The sequence below is a fragment of the Pteropus vampyrus genome, unplaced genomic scaffold (genome assembly GCF_000151845.1).
Source record: "Pteropus vampyrus isolate Shadow unplaced genomic scaffold, Pvam_2.0 Scaffold32, whole genome shotgun sequence".
Lineage (NCBI taxonomy): Eukaryota > Metazoa > Chordata > Mammalia > Chiroptera > Pteropodidae > Pteropus > Pteropus vampyrus.
The window spans coordinates 3,760,470-3,779,260 of NW_011888813.1; the positions used below are offsets into that span (position 1 = coordinate 3,760,470).

Here is an 18,791-nt window from a genome sequence, read left to right on the forward strand (position 1 = left end):
TAAATATTTGATAAAATGTAACTAAATATCAAATATCAAATATCAAATTTGGTTGTGATTTCAAGTCAAAGCCAAAGGTGGAAAATCTTAAACTCGACCTAAAGAAAAGAGAATTGGATGGCATATGCATTTCTGCCTCATAAAGGTATTTATGAAAGAATACAGTCATCTCTAACAGTTGACAAAATAAACAGTCAAACTTGCCAACTTACTTTACCACTTTTCAAAAAAGATATCACTTCTCAAAAACCTAATTTAAAATAAATGCAACATCTTAAGTGAGAGCTATTCTCTAATCTTTTTTTATAAAAGCCTTTTTAAATTTCATTTAATAACATTTTTTACTTATTGATTTTTTAAATCAAGATATGCAACCTCATTTTCTATTTTTATACTTTCAATTTTTTATTATCTTGTTTTCTGTTAATCTTATTTTGAAAGAGAAGCTCTTGATGTTTATAATCCCAAAGGAAAGAACACACTGAAATGCAATGCCTTCCATAATAACCAGAGTTCTCTAAGGCCTAATTATGTAACCCACAGTAATAAGCATTTAACTTACTATTGAAATTTCTATATTATAATTGTTCCCCTTACTATTTTCAGTATCTCCTAAGTAGAAGAAATCTCTGTGATAATACCCTTGAGTTTACATACATGTATTAATAAAAATAAACTTCAAATTTAACTTTTGTTGCTATTAGTTGATCAAATTTGAAAATCTAAGGGTCATGGACTACTATTTTGGTTTACAGAAAAGTAAGCCTTTTGGTTTTCTTTTTGGCTCTTAATGATCATAAGTTCCTACTATTAGACAGCTGAAAAATTGTGGCAGGGTATTTTGGCATGCCTAAAGTCCACAGGTGTTTTCAATGCATAATTTTGTAGGTTGATCTTTGGCAAAATTATTTTTTGTTGTTGAGGTATAATTTATATACAATAATATGCACAGTTTTCAAGTGTACGGTTTGATGAGTTTTAGCAAAACTATGTCACCCTACCCCAGTCAAGATTTAGAAAATTTTGATCACCTAGAGACTTCCCTCATGCCCCTATGTTTTCCATAGACAACCCCATATCATTATTTTTCTAGTGTAAAAATCTAGGGGTAAAATTGTCAGATCACAGGATAAATGTCTATTTAACTTTATAGGAAATACTGACAAGCTGTTTTCCATAATAGTTGTCCCATTTTCTATTCACACTAGCGAAGTATGACAGCTTCATACTGGCCAACCCACTGTATTGTCAACCTTTTTATTCTAGCCATTCTAATAAGTGTAAAATAGCTTTACTTTGTGTTTCCCTGATTATTTACCATGTTGAGCATCTTTTCATGTACTTATTAGCCACTTGTATATTTTCTTTTGTCAAGTGTCTGTTCAGATATCTTACTCATTTTTTTAAATTGGGTCGTTTGTCTTTTTATTTTTGAGTTGTGGTCCTAGGTAAAATTTTTGGCCTAAATAAAATCAGTTTTTGTTCTAACTACCAACCCTCCTCCATCCCTAGTTTATCCTGTTCTATAGGCATTTTACTGAGCACCTACGGAACTCCATGAAAGTTAGAAGGATAAGACACAGCCTTTGCTTTTACAGAGGTTACAATCAAATTCAGGAGAAATGTGAATAAATAAATATACTGTAAGTTCAGTGTAAAAAGAGCCATAAGAGATACTTAGAGAATCAAGATACCATTTCTGTAACCAGCAAAAGCCTCATTTAAGGAGGTAATACTTGAGATGGGCTTCAGATGAGGGATAGAATTAAAACAAAGACAGAGTTATAAAAGAAAGAGCAAAAGGCAAGTCAACAGGAAAATATAAGATGTATTCAAAGAACAAAAAGAGAAGGAAGGAAGGAAGGAAGGAAGGAAGGAAGGAAGGAAGGAAGGAAGGAAGGAAGGAAGGAAGGAAGGAAGGGGAAGAGAAGAGAAGGGAAGGCAAGGCAAGGAAAGAAGACATAATTTGGGTCCAAGGATAATGTCTGAAAAGTGTGTTGTGTTGAAATCGTATTGTGGGGAACACGACCTAACTCAGCAGGTAAGGTGACCTACCAAAGGGTTACTGCAGAAATATTAGTAACAGCTGCATAACCCTTTATAGTGTATGGCCCTCTTCAACTCACCCCATGCTTTCTGCTTTCTTTACTTCACCTCTGCCTACTCTCAGCCACTGTGCCTGGGCTGCTCGTCTGTACCTCCTGGCTATTTGGCAGACACTGGACCTCCCTCAGAGCAGAAGGAAATTGAGCCCAAAGACCTAATCAGCCTGGAGTTCCTTGTCCTCCTTTCTGTGCTTGCTGAGCAGAGCTTTGGGAGCAGCTGTCTGGAGAGGTAGGGAACCTCCTAGGGGTGTAAACCAGAGGAGGTTTGCCTGCTAGGCTGCTCTGCTCACAGACTGTGAAATAAATTGCAAAGTTAAACAGACCTCTTGCAGTGCCCAGCTTGGGCACCAAGCCAGACTCAAGGCAAAGAAGCCAAGTTGCTGAAGAAGCAACCAAAGCAGGCCATCCTTCCTAAGTCACATACCCACGTCCTCAGAGGTACAGCAAAGGAGAGAGCCTGCGACCATTTCTTGGAGTCTATGAGAGCTTTGAGGAAGGTCATAGAAGAATTTGAAGAAAAAGAACAGACCATTACCTTTCCAGAATCATGTTCTTGCTGGCTTCTTGCTGAAAACAAGGATGGTGAACTTCAACCTTAGGAATCTTTGGACCAGAGAAGTTGTGTCAACAACTCAGGATAATTGATTCCCCCCCAAATCCAGATTTATTTGGATCAGTAGTGTCTCTTACTATTAGAGCCACCAATATGAGAAAAACGATTAATACTTTAAGTCACAGCAATCTATAATGATAGAGTTACTTTTTGTAACTACTGAGAAATTTGCAGAGTGTTCCCCAACTAGGGGGCTGACTCTGGGTAGGAGAGAGATGATGGAGTTATTGCCTAGCTCCTCAAAGTCATATAAACCTTCGTGATCCTTCAATTGACTAAAAGTGCCACTACTATCATCCTCAAAAGTTTTTCCTTTCAAATAGTAGTTCTTCAAAGCACTAAAAGCCACTATCCTAGAGCAATGGCCTCAAATGATCATGCATCTGACATCAGGGAATTCAGTAAATGTTTTCATATCTATGCAAAGCCTAAAAGTAAACTAGAATGACTTTTCATCTCTAAGAAAGAATAATCCACAAATCCATTAACTGTTTCTTGTAACATGGTTTTGTTAATGTCAATTGTTTAAGTAAGAGTTTTTTACTTTCATCAAAACAGGTAGAACATAAAAGAATATTTGCTGAGTCTGAATCCTAGGAAAATAATGTGTGTATTTTTTTCTAAACCATATAAATTCTGAACAGTTTTGTTAACTAAGCATCATTCTTTAGCCAAGAGCCCTCAACAGTGATGATCTTCAGAACAAAAAAAAACAAGAACACAGTTTTTTTCTTTGCAACTTTAAGTATAAATAAGCCTTCTATTTAGTGAGTGCCCACTAGGCTCAGTGTCATGCATTTTTATTTAAATTATTTTATTTCATCCTATCACCCCCAAAGGATTCTGATCTCTCTAACGCTACTCCCATCATTTCTGGGTGTTTCACCCATCACCCTTATCAAGTCTCAATTATTTGCGTGACAGGAGGAGAGTACTGACATTGCATAGGGCCAAACAGGTGAGGCGAAAATCATACTCTGCTGTATAGCAAGTTTTACTCATGACCCTACAATGAACTAAAAGATGCTGCCGATAGGCTAACTGATAGGAGGGGTAAATAAACCTGGGATTAAATTTTTCAATAAATAATCCACAAATATAAACACATGAATCGGTTTTCAATTCTTCCCTAGTAAATACGGATGAGTACGAAATTCTTTGACTCTTCTGAGAGTTTCACTCTTGGAACAAGTGGAAGGAAATAAGGTAGTTAAGGATTTTCATTCTGACACACTATCTCTGCCAAGTCTCTGAAATCCATTTTGTTAATTACGTTCTGCTTCTGAGTCTAAAAGAGATAAACACTTTTTTTTTTTAAGTGGAGTTTTCATTTCTCACAGATAGCATTGAGGCTGGTCCTTTTGCCCTTATGGTGACGGTCATTTTGTATGTATGTAGGGAGTTATGAAGTGGGGGATGATTTAGCATTGATGTGGATATATTTCTGTTTCAGCATCTGAGTATCGGCAATAAATCGTCATCATTCCCTTTCATTACTGTGTGGCAGAGTTGAGACCTCCCCTAATTATAGTACATGGGGAGTTTTTCATTGTAGGATCCATTATGCTAAGGCAGTAAACTCCATGAGATTTTATAGGTCATGGAAGCTATAGGCTTAAAAAAAAAAGGTATAATTGTGCAAACTCAAGAGGGGGAAAAACAGATAACAGTTATATCTGAGTTACAAAGCAATTTTGTTTATACACAAAGACTTTCGAGAAAAGGTTGGTAATTTAGGATCATCTGACTCTTTAGAAAAGCATTTTCTTATTATTAATGGCAGCCATTTTTGAGCTTTAGCTATGTATTAGGTTCTTTACAGATAGTATATCACCTTACACCTTTTTAATTCGTCAGTAGTAGGTATTATTATCCCTACTTAACAAATGAGAAAACTGATGTGCAGAGATCAGGTGAGTCCCCAGGGTCAACTGGCCACAAGTGGTCGTGTTAATATGTGGAACCAGCACTAACGCAGAAACCACCTCTTCTTGCACACCACGTCAAACCCTTTCATGTATGATTATTCCTGCATGTGTTATAATTCTCCAACTTTGCTTGGTCATTTTCTTAAATTTATACATAAAACCATTCAGTTCTTTATCATCTTACTCAAAAAAACAGTTAGTCCTCACAAAGAGCCGTCAAAGACCTCCCCCGTCTGTCCCCCACCCAGCAGCCGTTATCTCTACTCCCGGCTACTTCTTTCCTCCTCATTCTTCTTGTCCTACCACACTGAACAGGTGCCCCCAGCCATGTTCTCGCCTTCGGGATTGTGCGCTAGCTGTTTTCTCAACCTGCAAGGCTCTTTCCAGTATCCAGGGCACATCCTCTTTCAAGTTAGCAAAAACTTCAAGGTTTTGCTAAAACGTAAGCTTCTCATTCAGGTCTTCCCTAAAGTCCATATTTAAATTTGCAAGCTGCTCTTCATCTCACTTTCCTGATTTATTTTTCTCCATGATGCTTATCACCATCTGACATGCTAGACATTCCAGACATTTACTTGCTTATTTGCACTGTCTCCCTCCACTGGTATGTAACGCAATGGGAGAAGAGATTTTTGTCTATTGTTCCCACTCTTGTAACTCCAGTACCTTATACAATGCCTCAAACATATCAGAAATTCATTAAATATTTGATGAATAATTTCAAGCCAAAACAATAGATGGGTGATACTAGATCAGCATTTAAATATGCTATAGTTTCTGCTATCTTAAAACATTTCTTGAGCCTGTACATTAAAAGATACCTAAAATATATATCAATCAGCTGCAATACATAGGTCTATTTGGATCCTGACTCCAATGAGACAGCTACCTGGCCTCCCTCAGAACACTGATTAAATATTTGATGACTTTAAAAGGTTATCATTTTTAGGTGTTCTTTTATTTTAAAGAGGTTCTTTGTCTTTTAGAGCTATATATTGAAATATTTATAATTTTAAAATATCCCTTCAACTCCATATCTACTTATTTGTCTGACATTAAATATCGGTTGGCTCTTTTTTATTTCCTGGCATCATAAAATTTCATGATATTTTTGCCTGTATATAACCCTGTAGGACTCACTCTCTCTGAATTCAGGTCCTGTTAGTTTCATTAGACCTTTAACTTGAGATGGTTCCCATGACCTGGACAATTAGACTTTAAACCGGCTGCCAGGCTCACTCAGCTGCATTCTGTTTTGTGAGTAAATACTTGATAGAGAGACAAATTCTCATGAGGCTTAGTGCCCACTGCTTAATGACCTCTTTGTGGAAAGTGCCAGAGTCAATAAGAGAGAAGGAGACCCTCCAGCTTGTAGCTTTCCATCCATAAGGCTACATTCATAAATGAATTCTACTCTCCATGTTCTTTTCACTCTGAAAACAAAATTTAAAATTTTAACTATATTTTGAAGTCGTTATTTTGGAAAAGAAGGCACGCTATTAGGAAACTGAATTCAAAGTGATCAGATAAAAAATTTAGATGAATGAGAAAAGATATAGCCTCAAATAACTTAAAATGAGCCCCGCCTTATTGAATTTGGGGACTTCTTCAGACTGAGGCTCTCTCTCCACCAATTCCAGAGTTAGGAGACTGTCTAGTGTGGCTCAGCACTCAAAAAGTATTTGTTCTCATCTCTTGCACAGTTCTATGTGCTAAATGAAGGAGTGATTAAAAGTTAAAGATGATGCTTTAAACATAAGCTTTTATTTCCTCTGCCTCTTGAGATGCCCCTAAAAAGATGGAAAAGGAATTTTTAGTATACATAAACCCACAAGGACAAAGAGGACAGGTGAGGGCACACTGAGAACTACAGAATTCTTAAGAGAAAAAGGCAGAGGAGAAGGAAGGTGAAACTTAGTGTATCCACAGGGAGCATAGCGAGGCAGCTGTTTTGCCCTACAGAACCCCTAAAGGGTATGAGATTTAGAGGCGATGGGTGTGGCATGTGGCAAGAACTAGACATGAGGCTAAAACCAGAAGGATTTCTTAAAGGTCTATGGCTGGAAAACGTGAACCTTCTACCCCATTCATGCAAAATGCCAGCAGCCAAGCACTTCACCTCTAGGCTGGAGATTTAAGGGTCTTTTTTGTCCTGCAGATGATGAAAAACTCTAAAAAAGACCTCCACATTGGCATTTTAAGATCCAACAGCATAATGGCCAGCTCCCTACACAACTGTCCTAAAGCAAAGTCTGCCAGTGGACAAGCTCCCAATCAGATTTTCAGTGCCTCACTCTTAAGCATGAATGTGCCACCAAAGATCACCAGCCAATGAATGCTTCTGACACAAAAGATCAAAATTGAGATAAACAAATGTGGTGGGGCGTAGGGGAGGGAAATGAGCCTGAAGGGACCAAAGACGTTGCAGAGAATGGAAAAAAATTTTTTAACAAAGCAACAATTAGTGACCTAAGATAAATCTGAGAAGACATTTCATCTCTATAACAATAATGATAATAACAGCTAATATTTATTGAGAACACAGTGTCAGTTACTGTTCGGCAAACCCAAGCTAAGGAAACTGAGGCGCATAGTTTACTGTGACTGATGGGAAGTGCGGAAGCTAGGATTCCAGTCCAGGTAGACTGAATTTAATGGGAGGGAAATAAGGGGGCTGGGTGAAAAGGTAAAGGGAAGTACAAATTGGCAGTTACTTTCAAGGACTCAGAAAATACATCCCTCATATGGCTTTTCTAAGAAAATGTGTTCCAGCAAAATGAGGGAAGAAAATCGAGAAAGATGGCCCGGGATTCAGAAAGAGACTCAGTGGGGTGAAGCGGGCATACTCTTCTAAGAAGCTTCGACCTCACTCTGTAGACATTGAAGGAATCGTGAGTTTCAAACTGGGAAGCAATATGATGAGATCCAGGTTTTGGAAAGAACATTCTGTCCTAAATATGAAGGTGGGATTAGTAGAATTTCTGGGAGACCAGTCAGGAAGTTTTTGCAAAACTCAGGTGAAATACAATCCAGACCTAAATTAAGGTGGTAATAATGAGAACCATGAGACAGTAGACCTAGAAACATCTCAGCTGATATCTGATCAGGGGGTTTAGCCCAATTGCATTTTATCATAAATATTTATGGCAAGGGCAAGAGGAGACTATGAGGATGCAAGCCCTGGAAGAGTTTGGACAAAATTCAGGAAATAAAGAAATACCAGTAGACTTGGAGGGAAGAAATATTCTACTGGGATATTTTGAGTGGATAGGCAGGGCTACATTCACTGGGTGGTATACAGGAGCCCCTACCTCCCTTTCTGATGACACCCAGATGGTCTGATTAAAATCAGATCTCTGCAAGGGAGGTCAAATCCAAAAAACCAGGGAAAAGTAATTGTTCCCCTTACTTGACTGAAGTAGTGTGAGTGGAGGAACCTTCCTCAGGAGCAGCTTTCTTCAAAGCAGGCCTTGAAGACAGCAGCACCTCAGAGCATTTTAGGAGCAGCAGACTTAATAGATAATTTAGAACCTTTAAATTGGGCTCAAGCCAGTGGGTAGGAAGATGAATTCAAATAGATTCTGATTTGGGTTGTAAGTGGCCTTAGACCACTGAGATGAGGTTAGAGAAAAAGACAAGGGCCAGATCTGTAGGACCCTGAAGGGCACAGTAGGAAGCGTAGATATTTTTCATGGTACATTGGGAAGGCTGTGAGCAGGAGAGTGGCCTTACTCCACTGATGTTTTATGACTATTTTGGCTGCTGTATAAAGAATGGACTGGAAGAGATTAAGGGTAATCAACCAGAAAGCTATTGCAGCAAGAGATGATGTTAGCTTGAACTAGAGAGCTTATGTTGGAAATGCAAATACATGTATTCAAGACAAGAGTCTTGTAGAGTTCAAATCCACAGTTCTTTTGCTAGATTAAGTGGAGGAGGAGCAGGTCGAGGTGGAGGTGAGGAGATCAAAATTTAGGATGGACCTGTTGTTAGATTAGAGATGTGTGAGGCATCCAGGTGAAGAGATCAAATAAGCAATTGGCTATATAAGTCAAGATCTGGACTAGAGTTGTATCTGCTGAGTTCCTTGCTTCTCACTTGAGCTCATTAAACTCCAAATTGAGGCAAGGAGAGAATTAACATTCACTGAACACCTTCTATATGCCAAGAACCCATTACGTGGCAGAGGTTTCTGTCATAAGTTTATAAATATTTCCAACACCTGCTTTCTCCATGTCTGCCCAGGCACCCTCCCAATTCAGCCTCATTGAGACCCAACTAGAAGCCACCTGGGATACGCTCATTGCAGATACTCACACAAACCATAGAATCGATTCCTCCTCCCAGATTCCAAAATGAGTCCCAGGAGGGTTGCTGCACCTAGGTCTGGGTTCAAAGACTGCAGAGACCTGAAAGTACGGGATAGAGAAAAGCTTTCAGGACGCTGAACCTAAGAACTCTGAATTCAGATTACAGTGATGGTTCTGCTCTTGGTTTGCAGTCTTTGGACACAACATGCCTTGTTTCTTTGTCTTAACTTTAGTGTCCACCTGCTTCATAAAAATGCTGAGAATAGAGATGAGATTCTGAATTACCTAGAGAGCATCTTAAATAATGTAGATTCCTGGGCCCCACCATCAGAAATTATAATTCAGTTGGCTTGGGGTGTGGGTCAGGAGTCTGAATTGCGGGTGCTTCTGATGTTTGTCCAGGGGGGTGCTTGAATCAGAAATACTGATTTGTAGGATGGCGAGCTACCAGCTTTCACCAAATATCTGCCTCAACGATATCCCAACCACTGAGATCACTATGGCAGTTTTAAAATTAGGCATCACATTCTTTGACACTCCTCCTATTGAGAAGTGGGTTATATGTCCCCTGCCTTTGAATCTACCAGTTCTCTTGAAACATTATCTCTTCAGATGCTCCCGCTCAGGATGCCCTCACTCAGAAACTGGCTGCCATGATGTGAGAAACTGAAGCCACATGGAGAGACCACGTCATCACTCCCAGCTGAGCTCAGCTTTGAATCATCTCAGTCCTGGCACTGCACCTGCAAATAATCCAGCCCCCAGCCATTGAGTCACTCCAGCCTTCAAGTCTTCCCAGATGAGCCCCAGACATCACAGAGCAGAGACAAGCCATCCTCACCATGCCCTGATCAAATCCCTGACCCACAAAAGCTATGCTTATAATAAAAAGGTTGTCGTTTGATGCCACTTCGTTTTGAGGTGTTTTGTCACACAATTACTGGAATGGTTATTAAAATGTTTTCCCAAGAAATAGATATTAAAATGCAAACACATTACTTGAAAAGATAGACTCAGATGAACACACACAATCAGTGTATCCAACACTGACATGAAAACATCACTTGATAAAGAGACATATAAGTTGCTTCCAGAAAACTGGGGGCAGAAAGATGGCCACACCTTGAAGACAGCATGACTAACAGAGAAAGAGATGCATCATAAGGACAAATGAGGCAGGAGAGCGAAGTCCAGCTTCATTTACTTCACAACTGTGCTTAAGTTTGGTTCCAAAATCTCTCAACTCTGTCCCTAATTGCAAGTTGTTCGTTTGTGCCAATTTCCCAAACGTACTTTCTTAATGTTAAAAAATAGCCTCGGAATCATAAAGGAACAAACATCAAGGGTAATTCTTACTACCAGTTAAGTCTGAGAAATGCTGAATTACGGAATTTTTAAATTAAATGTAAAACAAAATAGCAAACGTGGCACCCTTCCTTAAGAATCACAGTTCTGTGGTGAGAATGCAGTTAATGCACGAGCTTCATGTTTATAAAAATGGAATAGCAAGTTCTAACAGCCTTGAATCTGAGAATGTAAATCCCAGCTAAATCCAATTACAGTGATACTGAGGAAGAAGTTATAAATATTGGAATTTACTTGCTAATCAGACACTAATAACTATAATAAATATTTTTAAATGTAATTGCAAAAAAAAATATAAAATATAACAATATAAGGAATATTTAGCAAATATTTTAACTGATAAAAAAATTAGAGATATTAGTTTAAATATCCATGGTCTAATTCAAGCTATTATTCAATGCAATTAAAAATGAAGGAGCAAGATATATATCCTGGACTCTCTGGGACTGAGCAAAGAAATAGAACTGTCACACTAAAAGCCTTGAATTAATTCTGCTTTAGTAAGTAACACAAATGTTCACATAGTCCCCAGCCACTTTCCCCATTGTTTTCAGAAGGGACTGGAATCTCATTTCAGATTATTAATGTAAATATTGGAGTTTTCTTTCCAGGAATACATTTACAGCCTTCTAAAAACAAAACAAAAAACTCCGGGAGTCTCTGTTCTGAGTCATGGATTTACCCTGCAATTGGTCTGACTCCCAAGTTCTGCATCATTAGGAGAAGATTTTCATGATACTGGTATTGATCCCAATCAGTGAGCAGTGTATGAATCCCAAAATACAGATACTGAGAACAATTTTGGCTTCTTTGAGCCTATTCAAATAAATTCCTCTTGCCTCTTGAGACCTTTTAATAGTTATACAGTATAGTTTTCCAGAGTAGAATTGACATCTGTTTCCGATTCCAAGAGTTTGTATGTATTGCGATGGATAAAATAAAATGTCTGCTAACTTATTATTTGTATTGATGGATAGCGGAGTTCCAAGCAATAAAAATAGGAGTCTCTTGTAACCTATCAATTTAGAAAACTAATATTTCTCCTTAGACCAGTGGCTGCATGTAAAGAACTCAGAGTGCACATTCAGTAGCCGAAAGGAGCATGTTTGACTTTTCTGTCCAAGAACTAGAAGGCTCTGGCTGCTCACCGCCTCTTTGCTTTACTTTGTTCTCTCCTCCCAGGGACGTCTCCTACACCAGTGTTACTGCCCTGCCATCCAAAGGCCTGGAGCACTTGAGAGAACTGATAGCAAGAAACACCTGGACTCTAAAGAAACTTCCACTTTCCTTGAGTTTCCTTCACCTCACACGGGCGGACCTTTCTTATCCAAGCCACTGTTGCGCTTTTAAGAATCAGAAGAAAATCAGAGGGTAAGTGGCAGGTGTCTGGAACAAGGAACAAAAGGCCTTGGTGGAAGCCAAATTAATTTCTGGGTTTGGAGAAGAAGCTTCATAGTTTGAAAACCAGGTAGAAAGAATTGGAAGCATCTATAAGAAATATAAAATCCATGGGACACAATGACTCTGCAGACTTGAAGTGGTTGCAGATGAGAAATAAGGCCAATGTCAACGGATCCCAGCAGGGGAGGGGAGGAGAACAGATGACATAGGACAGACAGGAATGACCAAATCATGTAGAATCTTATAGAGATTATATTACATGAGTCCTGGCCTCGAGATGCAACATATATTAAATACTACAACATATATTACATGCCACAACCATGAGGACAAACTTAAAAACACAAGCAATGGAGTTACCTGGTCAATTAGGCTTTGCAAATATCATAGCTTACTGGTGACATGTGTGGGTTTTAGAGTCAGCTGGGTTTGTACCCCATCTCTGCCACTTCCTGTTATCCCAGCCTACTTACTTAACCTCCTTGAGCTTCTATGAATGGAGATCATAATGTTGTCATTCGCAGAGGTTTTGAGAAGGTTAAATGAGAAACTGAATAGAAAATACCTATCACAATGACCTGGAATATTATAAGTTCTCAATAGGTATTATTTTATTATTAGGCTGCTTGCAAGACTGCAAAAGAAGGATGGCCTTCTTTTTCTCTCTCTGTGTTCTCTGAATCTAATCTTCACCTACACTTTTACTCTGCATCATCTTCCTTTCTTGTGTCTCGTGCAATGCCATTCTCCTTACATCACCTTCACTTATCACTTATTCACTCTCTCAGTTTCTATATAATATCTAGTGGTTGACTTTCTGCACTCATACTTGCAGTCATAAATAAATTGGTATCCAGTAGTGGAGGCAGAAGCAAACTGGAAAGTTGAACAGCTGTGCCAAGAACGTCACTAGGCCAATACAGGCATGACACCTGCAGAAAACTAGGAGTAGGATATGGGGGTGGTGATAGCAAGCTTTATACTGACGCCAGGTGGCCCAGAGTAGGAAAGGACCAGGGATGGGTGGGAGGTTAAAATGAACTTCAAGGATAGGGTCAAGATTTCTCATTAAGCTCCAAACAGGTTGTAATAGGCAGCCTATTGGGCATTTTAACCAGAGCCCAAGAGATGAATCAACATCCGCTCATCAGCTGCAGCAAGTTAAAGAATCCCTTTTGATGTCATCTGGTAGGCTAGCAAACAATGAAATCTTACTTCCATGAGCATGCCATGAGCATGCCGACAGTGTGTTCAATAAATATTTATTGATCACCTACGATGGGCGTGGCACTGTCTTATCCATAGCAATGAATAAGACAGACATGAGCCCTCTTGCATTTTGTTTACATTCCACTAGGGGAAGTCAGAAAACAAACAAGCAGACAAATAAGAAGATATCAGATAGTGCTATGAAGGAAATAAACACAAGGACAGGACAATTTATTTAAGAATATCAGAGAAGGCCTCTTTGAGAAAGAGACATTTGAGTTCACACTACATAATGAGTAGAAGCAGTCATGAATTTTCAGGCAAAGGGAACACAGATTTCTAAAGCTTCGAATAGGAATAACAGTAACCAACATATATGGCACTGACAATGTTCCAGGTGCTGTGTAAGAGCTTTAAAAAGAAACTCATCTAATCCTTTAATAGCTCCATATGGACTAGATACTTTCATGATACCATTTTAAAAATGGGATAAACCAAGGTTCATAGATCTGCCCAAGGTCAAATAGCTAGGAAAGAGGAGAACCAGGTCCAGCATCCATGCTTTTTCTCTCACTACTGCTCTTGAACTGGTGGCAGATGAGAAATAAAAGCCAACATGACTGGATCATAGCAGGGAAGGGGAAGGTAATAGGAAATGACATAGGAGAGAAACGGGCCTGACTAGATCATGAAGAATCTTGTAGAACCATGTAGATCACAGTAAGTATTCTGCACATTTTGCTAATTGTTATGAAGACCATCTGTGGGTTTTCAGCAAGTGATGACTTATTTCTGTTGCCTTGCAGAATCCTTGAGTCCTTAATGTGTAATGAGAGCAGTATTCGAAGCCTGCGTCAGAGAAAATCTGTGAATGCTTTGAACGGTCCCTTCTACCAGGAGTATGAGGAGGATCTGAGTGACAGCAGTGCTGGGCACGAGGAAAACTCCAAGTTCCAGGATGCCCACGGCAACTCTCATTATTACGTCTTCTTTGAAGAACAAGAAGATGAGATCATTGGTTTTGGCCAGCAGCTCAAAAACCCACAGGAAGAGGCCCTACAGGCCTTTGATAGCCATTATGACTACACTGTGTGTGGAGACAATGAAGACATGGTGTGTACCCCCAAGTCAGATGAGTTCAACCCCTGCGAAGACATAATGGGCTACAAATTCCTGAGAATTGTGGTATGGTTTGTCAGTCTGCTGGCTCTCTTGGGCAATGTCTTCGTCTTGGCTGTCCTCCTCACCAGCCACTATAAACTGACTGTCCCACGCTTTCTCATGTGCAACTTGGCCTTTGCAGATTTCTGCATGGGGATGTATCTGCTCCTCATTGCCTCTGTAGACCTCTACACTCATTCTGAGTACTACAACCATGCCATCGACTGGCAGACAGGCCCTGGGTGCAACACAGCTGGTTTCTTCACCGTCTTTGCCAGCGAGTTGTCAGTGTATACGCTGACAGTCATCACCCTGGAACGCTGGTATGCCATCACCTTCGCCATGCGCCTGGACCGGAAAATCCGCCTCAGGCATGCATATGCCATCATGATTGGGGGCTGGGTTTGCTGCTTCCTGCTTGCCCTGCTCCCTTTGGTGGGAATAAGCAGCTATGCCAAGGTCAGCATCTGCCTGCCCATGGACACCGAAACTCCTCTTGCCCTGGCATATATTATCCTTGTTCTGTTGCTCAATATAGTTGCCTTTATCATTGTCTGCTTCTGTTACGTGAAGATCTACATCACCGTCAGAAATCCCCAGTACAACCCAGGGGACAAAGACACCAAAATTGCTAAAAGGATGGCTGTGTTGATCTTCACTGACTTCATGTGCATGGCCCCAATCTCATTTTATGCACTGTCGGCACTTATGAACAAGCCTCTTATTACTGTTAGCAACTCCAAAATCTTGCTAGTTCTCTTCTATCCACTTAATTCCTGTGCCAATCCATTCCTCTATGCTATTTTCACCAAGGCCTTCCAGCGAGATGTATTTATCCTGCTCAGCAAGTTTGGCATCTGTAAACGCCAGGCTCAGGCATACCGGGGCCAGAGAGTTTCTCCAAAGAACAGCACTGGTATTCAGGTCCAAAAGGTGACCCAAAACACGATGCAAAATCTCCCCAACATGCAGGACGACTATGAACTTCTTGAACACTCCCATCTAACCCCTAAGAAGCAGGGCCAAATCTCAAAAGAGTATAAACAAACAGTTTTGTAAGCTGACCCTACGCTACTTGCAGTGGTAGGGGGACTTATAAAAGACTGGTTTCTTGAACATGCATTCCAACTCTGTGACACACACAAGACAGCTGACCTAACTCTTGTGCAGGTGACATTTCATGGGGCAAGGGTTCATCTCTAGAGGGACTAGCATTAACCTAATCATTGCCCCCCAAGAGGAAGAGATGCTACAAATATGTCTGAATCCCAGGTAATATCAAAATAATCTATACGTTCTGGAAGACTTGCTTGATGCTAAATGTACAGATGACATTTGCATAAGATGCTCAACAAATATCAGCAAATATCAGCTGAGCCATGTCAACACTGAGCTTCCCATTTTTATATAGCATGTCATACTAAAGATTCAGCAACTAGCAAATGCTATGAACTTGACTGGTAACTACAAAATAAAATCAGCCACATATTGGCTCTGTCCAGCTTCCTGTTCCCTGATACAACCAAAGAGAGTTTGAGTTCCTCAAAACTGAACAGTCAAACAGGTCATCACGCAAGGAATGACAATCATGAGACACGAGAGAGGGGAAAGGCTTAGCTTTGAGTTTTTTTCAGATTCTGCAACTATTAATCATCTCTTCACAAAGGTCTACCTGATGTAACCCGACTGTTACGTGTTGCCCAGAAAAACTGGCAAGATTTCAGCTTATGTGTCCAAAGAATTGCTCTTCTTGGCTAGTCTCATAGCATAAAAGACGAGAACTTGAGAAATATTTCTAAGTAGCAATAAGTGGGAATTATAAGCAGAGCACACTAAATGACCCAGTGATTAATAAAGCAGGCTGGACACCAGGTAACTCTTGGAACTTGGGAAAATCACTGGGCCTCAGAAGTCTGTAGAAATGAAAGAGCTTGATGGCCGCTTCTAGTTTTAAAACTCTCTATATATCCTTTTCCCTTAAAACATGTTTCCACGACAAAGAGAAAGAAAAGTATTAAGGAAAAAGAAAATGTTTTTTCTATCTTATAGGGCTACCATCTCCTCTTTGGAGCCTAGACATATGACCCATGAAGTATTTTTTGTTTCATTTTTGATTATGATGTACTAAAATTTCTATTGACCACACTGGACTGGATCTAAATCACTCATCTCATTACTAGTTCTATATAGTTATAATGAACAGGCCAAAAACAGATCAGTATTCATAGAATAGAATAGAAGGTAATTTTGCAAATTTTGGTTAGAGTTACTACTTCATCGTACAGATTCACTTGAAAACATTTAACTTGTCTTCAGGGACTGGTTGCTTTACTTAGCTGTTTCTAACCCACAATTGATACTAAAAGTATCAAGAGAAGTTTCTTCTCTCTGAATCTACCAGCTCTTTCCAACCTTGTTAATCACTGGACATAAAGTTTCTATTCCCCAACAGTACCCCATTACTTAAAATGGTCAGGATCTTCATCTATAGATGTACTCTCCAAGTCACCCATCAAGACAGCCCTTTAATTTCATCCCCAGCAGAGATGGTCTTTGCTTCTCAGTGCTCACGAACCACACCATTATTTAAAAGCATGCCATGAATTGAGAGCTTTTGTTGTTTTAAGTCTGCGGAGTGGGATTCCTGGGCCCTGACTCACCTGGAATGTCTCTATAGCCATACCCATTCCTGATTATCACTGAGACTCGGATATCTTAAAAGAAATATTATGGACACCTAAAATAATAACTTACCCACCAGTCCACTTGTAACTAATGAAATTAAACAAATGTGTCACCTTTTGGCAAGTAGTTTCTCACCTGTGACATTTTAAAATATCACATTCTGATAGATAAATGTGTTTTATCTTAAGTAGTTGAAATAATGCTTTAGAAATAGTCCTAAGAAAGTAACTTTAACAGAATCGTTACTAAAATTTGCATTCACAACATGAAATAAATTTTCTTTCTAGGAAATGACTATGCTGAGTCCTAGAGTATTGATTTTTGTAATTTGTGAGCTTCTTTTAGGGTTACCATTATATGTGTTAAAACTAAAAATAGGGGGAAAAACAATTGGCACATTTACTAATAAATCCATATTAATAAATTATTGACTATCAATAACTTAAGTATAATATTGTATCTTGATTATAAGTGGTCTTTATGTGAAAAAAACATAGAATTATGATGCACTGACAAGCAATGATGGCTAAGGGGAAAATATGATTAGTATTGATACTAGGAACTGAAGATAATAAATCTATAAGACCTAGTCAGAGTTCATTTTATCTGGCGGCTTTGAATTATCTGAAGATAGACGCAAATCAGTGAGGATAAATGACCTCAGGCCAGTCAAAATAAGAGTCACAAAATTCATGTCCTAAAGTTTATGTATGTTGCTCAAAGGAGTATCTCGTAAAACATTCTCAAAGTTTATTGACCGTTGCTTTATGGATGATCTCCTGTGTATCAGAAGCAGCCAATTAGAAAAAGAGTGTATATTATAGGGCAGCGCATGAGAGTGGCAGTAAGGTATAAGTAAGGGCAAAAAGATAAAAACTGTAATTATGAGAACAAAACGATAGTGGTTTGAGAACAAATACTTCTAACTGCTTGAAGTCTTTGGGAAAAGAATGTATCATAACAAAGTAGAGTGATACTTATTTGGTAGCAATGAGCTCTGTTTTAAAAAATTTAAAAGTTTCATCTCAAAGTGGTGGACTGAGTCCCAGCACTAACCTTCCTCTTTCAAATTCCACTGAAATGACAATAAAGCAGTATAAATTACACCGTGAACAAGAGGAACAGCATCAACGACAGACCAAAGTCTTTGATGGCCTTCTGAAAGACAGAAATTCTATGGCCTCAAGTCAAAGAATAACAGGGTAGACAAGGCTGCAGCCTAGAACACTTGCATGAATAAAGCTGCAACTATGGAGGGATGTGTTCTCCCCTGCAGAGTCTCAGAGAGACCACTGAGCCTGAAGGTCACAGGACTAAGAGGCTAATTAGAATAATTAATTACTAGTCTATGTCACTTGGCCCTACCCATCCCCTCTCACTCCACTCAGAAAAACTGACACACTCAGTGTTTGCCCCAGGCTGAAATCAAGACCCCGACCTTAAAGAAAGTGAATGACAGCTGTAGATAGGGCTAAGTTCTTGGTCTGGGGCAGACAGAAGGGTGCAGGAATGTCATAAAACAAGCCTGGCTAGTGACACTGAAGCATCACCATCAGTCAGGGAAAGATGTCTTCGGAAGATACATGCCATCTGCTGACATTATATAAATGAACAAAATATAAATGAACCACAAGAATTACCAGACATTTGAGGGAACTAACTGCACATCAATAGCGCATAAAAAAAAAAAAAGACAAAATTGAACAAACAGAACTTTTCCCCGGGGGTGGGGTGGGGGGGACATAAATTGGAAACAATATTATTTTTTTAAATTCTAATTAGTAACATCAATTTGAGAAAATACTGGGCCCTACAACAAAATCAAGCTAACCTTTTTAAAAAGTAGTAACCAAAAATGAGGAGTTTTGGCAAATTTAAAAAAGAATTGCCAAAGCAAGAGCTTTAATAGAAGACCTGGGAGTTAAAGTAGAAGAAATCTCTTAGAATGACATTGCATAAGATGCTCAACAAATATCAACGGTTAAACAAAGATGTGAAATATGAAACAAAAGTT

General features: G+C 39.2%; 1 protein-coding gene and 1 long non-coding RNA gene across 8 annotated transcripts in view; one reads left to right on the forward strand and one right to left on the reverse strand.

Moving 5' to 3' along the window:
- Positions 1-17,218, forward strand: part of TSHR (thyroid stimulating hormone receptor) — a 102,722-nt gene extending 85,504 nt beyond the window's left edge. For all 7 annotated transcript variants that reach the window (XM_011357099.2, XM_011357100.2, XM_011357103.2 and 4 more), the window contains 2 exons: positions 11,504-11,692; positions 13,738-17,218. In XM_011357099.2, coding sequence (XP_011355401.1) covers positions 11,504-11,692; positions 13,738-15,151 — 1,603 coding nt within the window. In that variant the 3' untranslated portion in view covers positions 15,152-17,218. The remainder of the gene's footprint in view (positions 1-11,503; positions 11,693-13,737) is intronic.
- The window catches only part of LOC111737888, a 107,706-nt gene that overhangs the window by 80,543 nt on the left and 8,372 nt on the right, over positions 1-18,791 (reverse strand). The window lies entirely within an intron of this gene.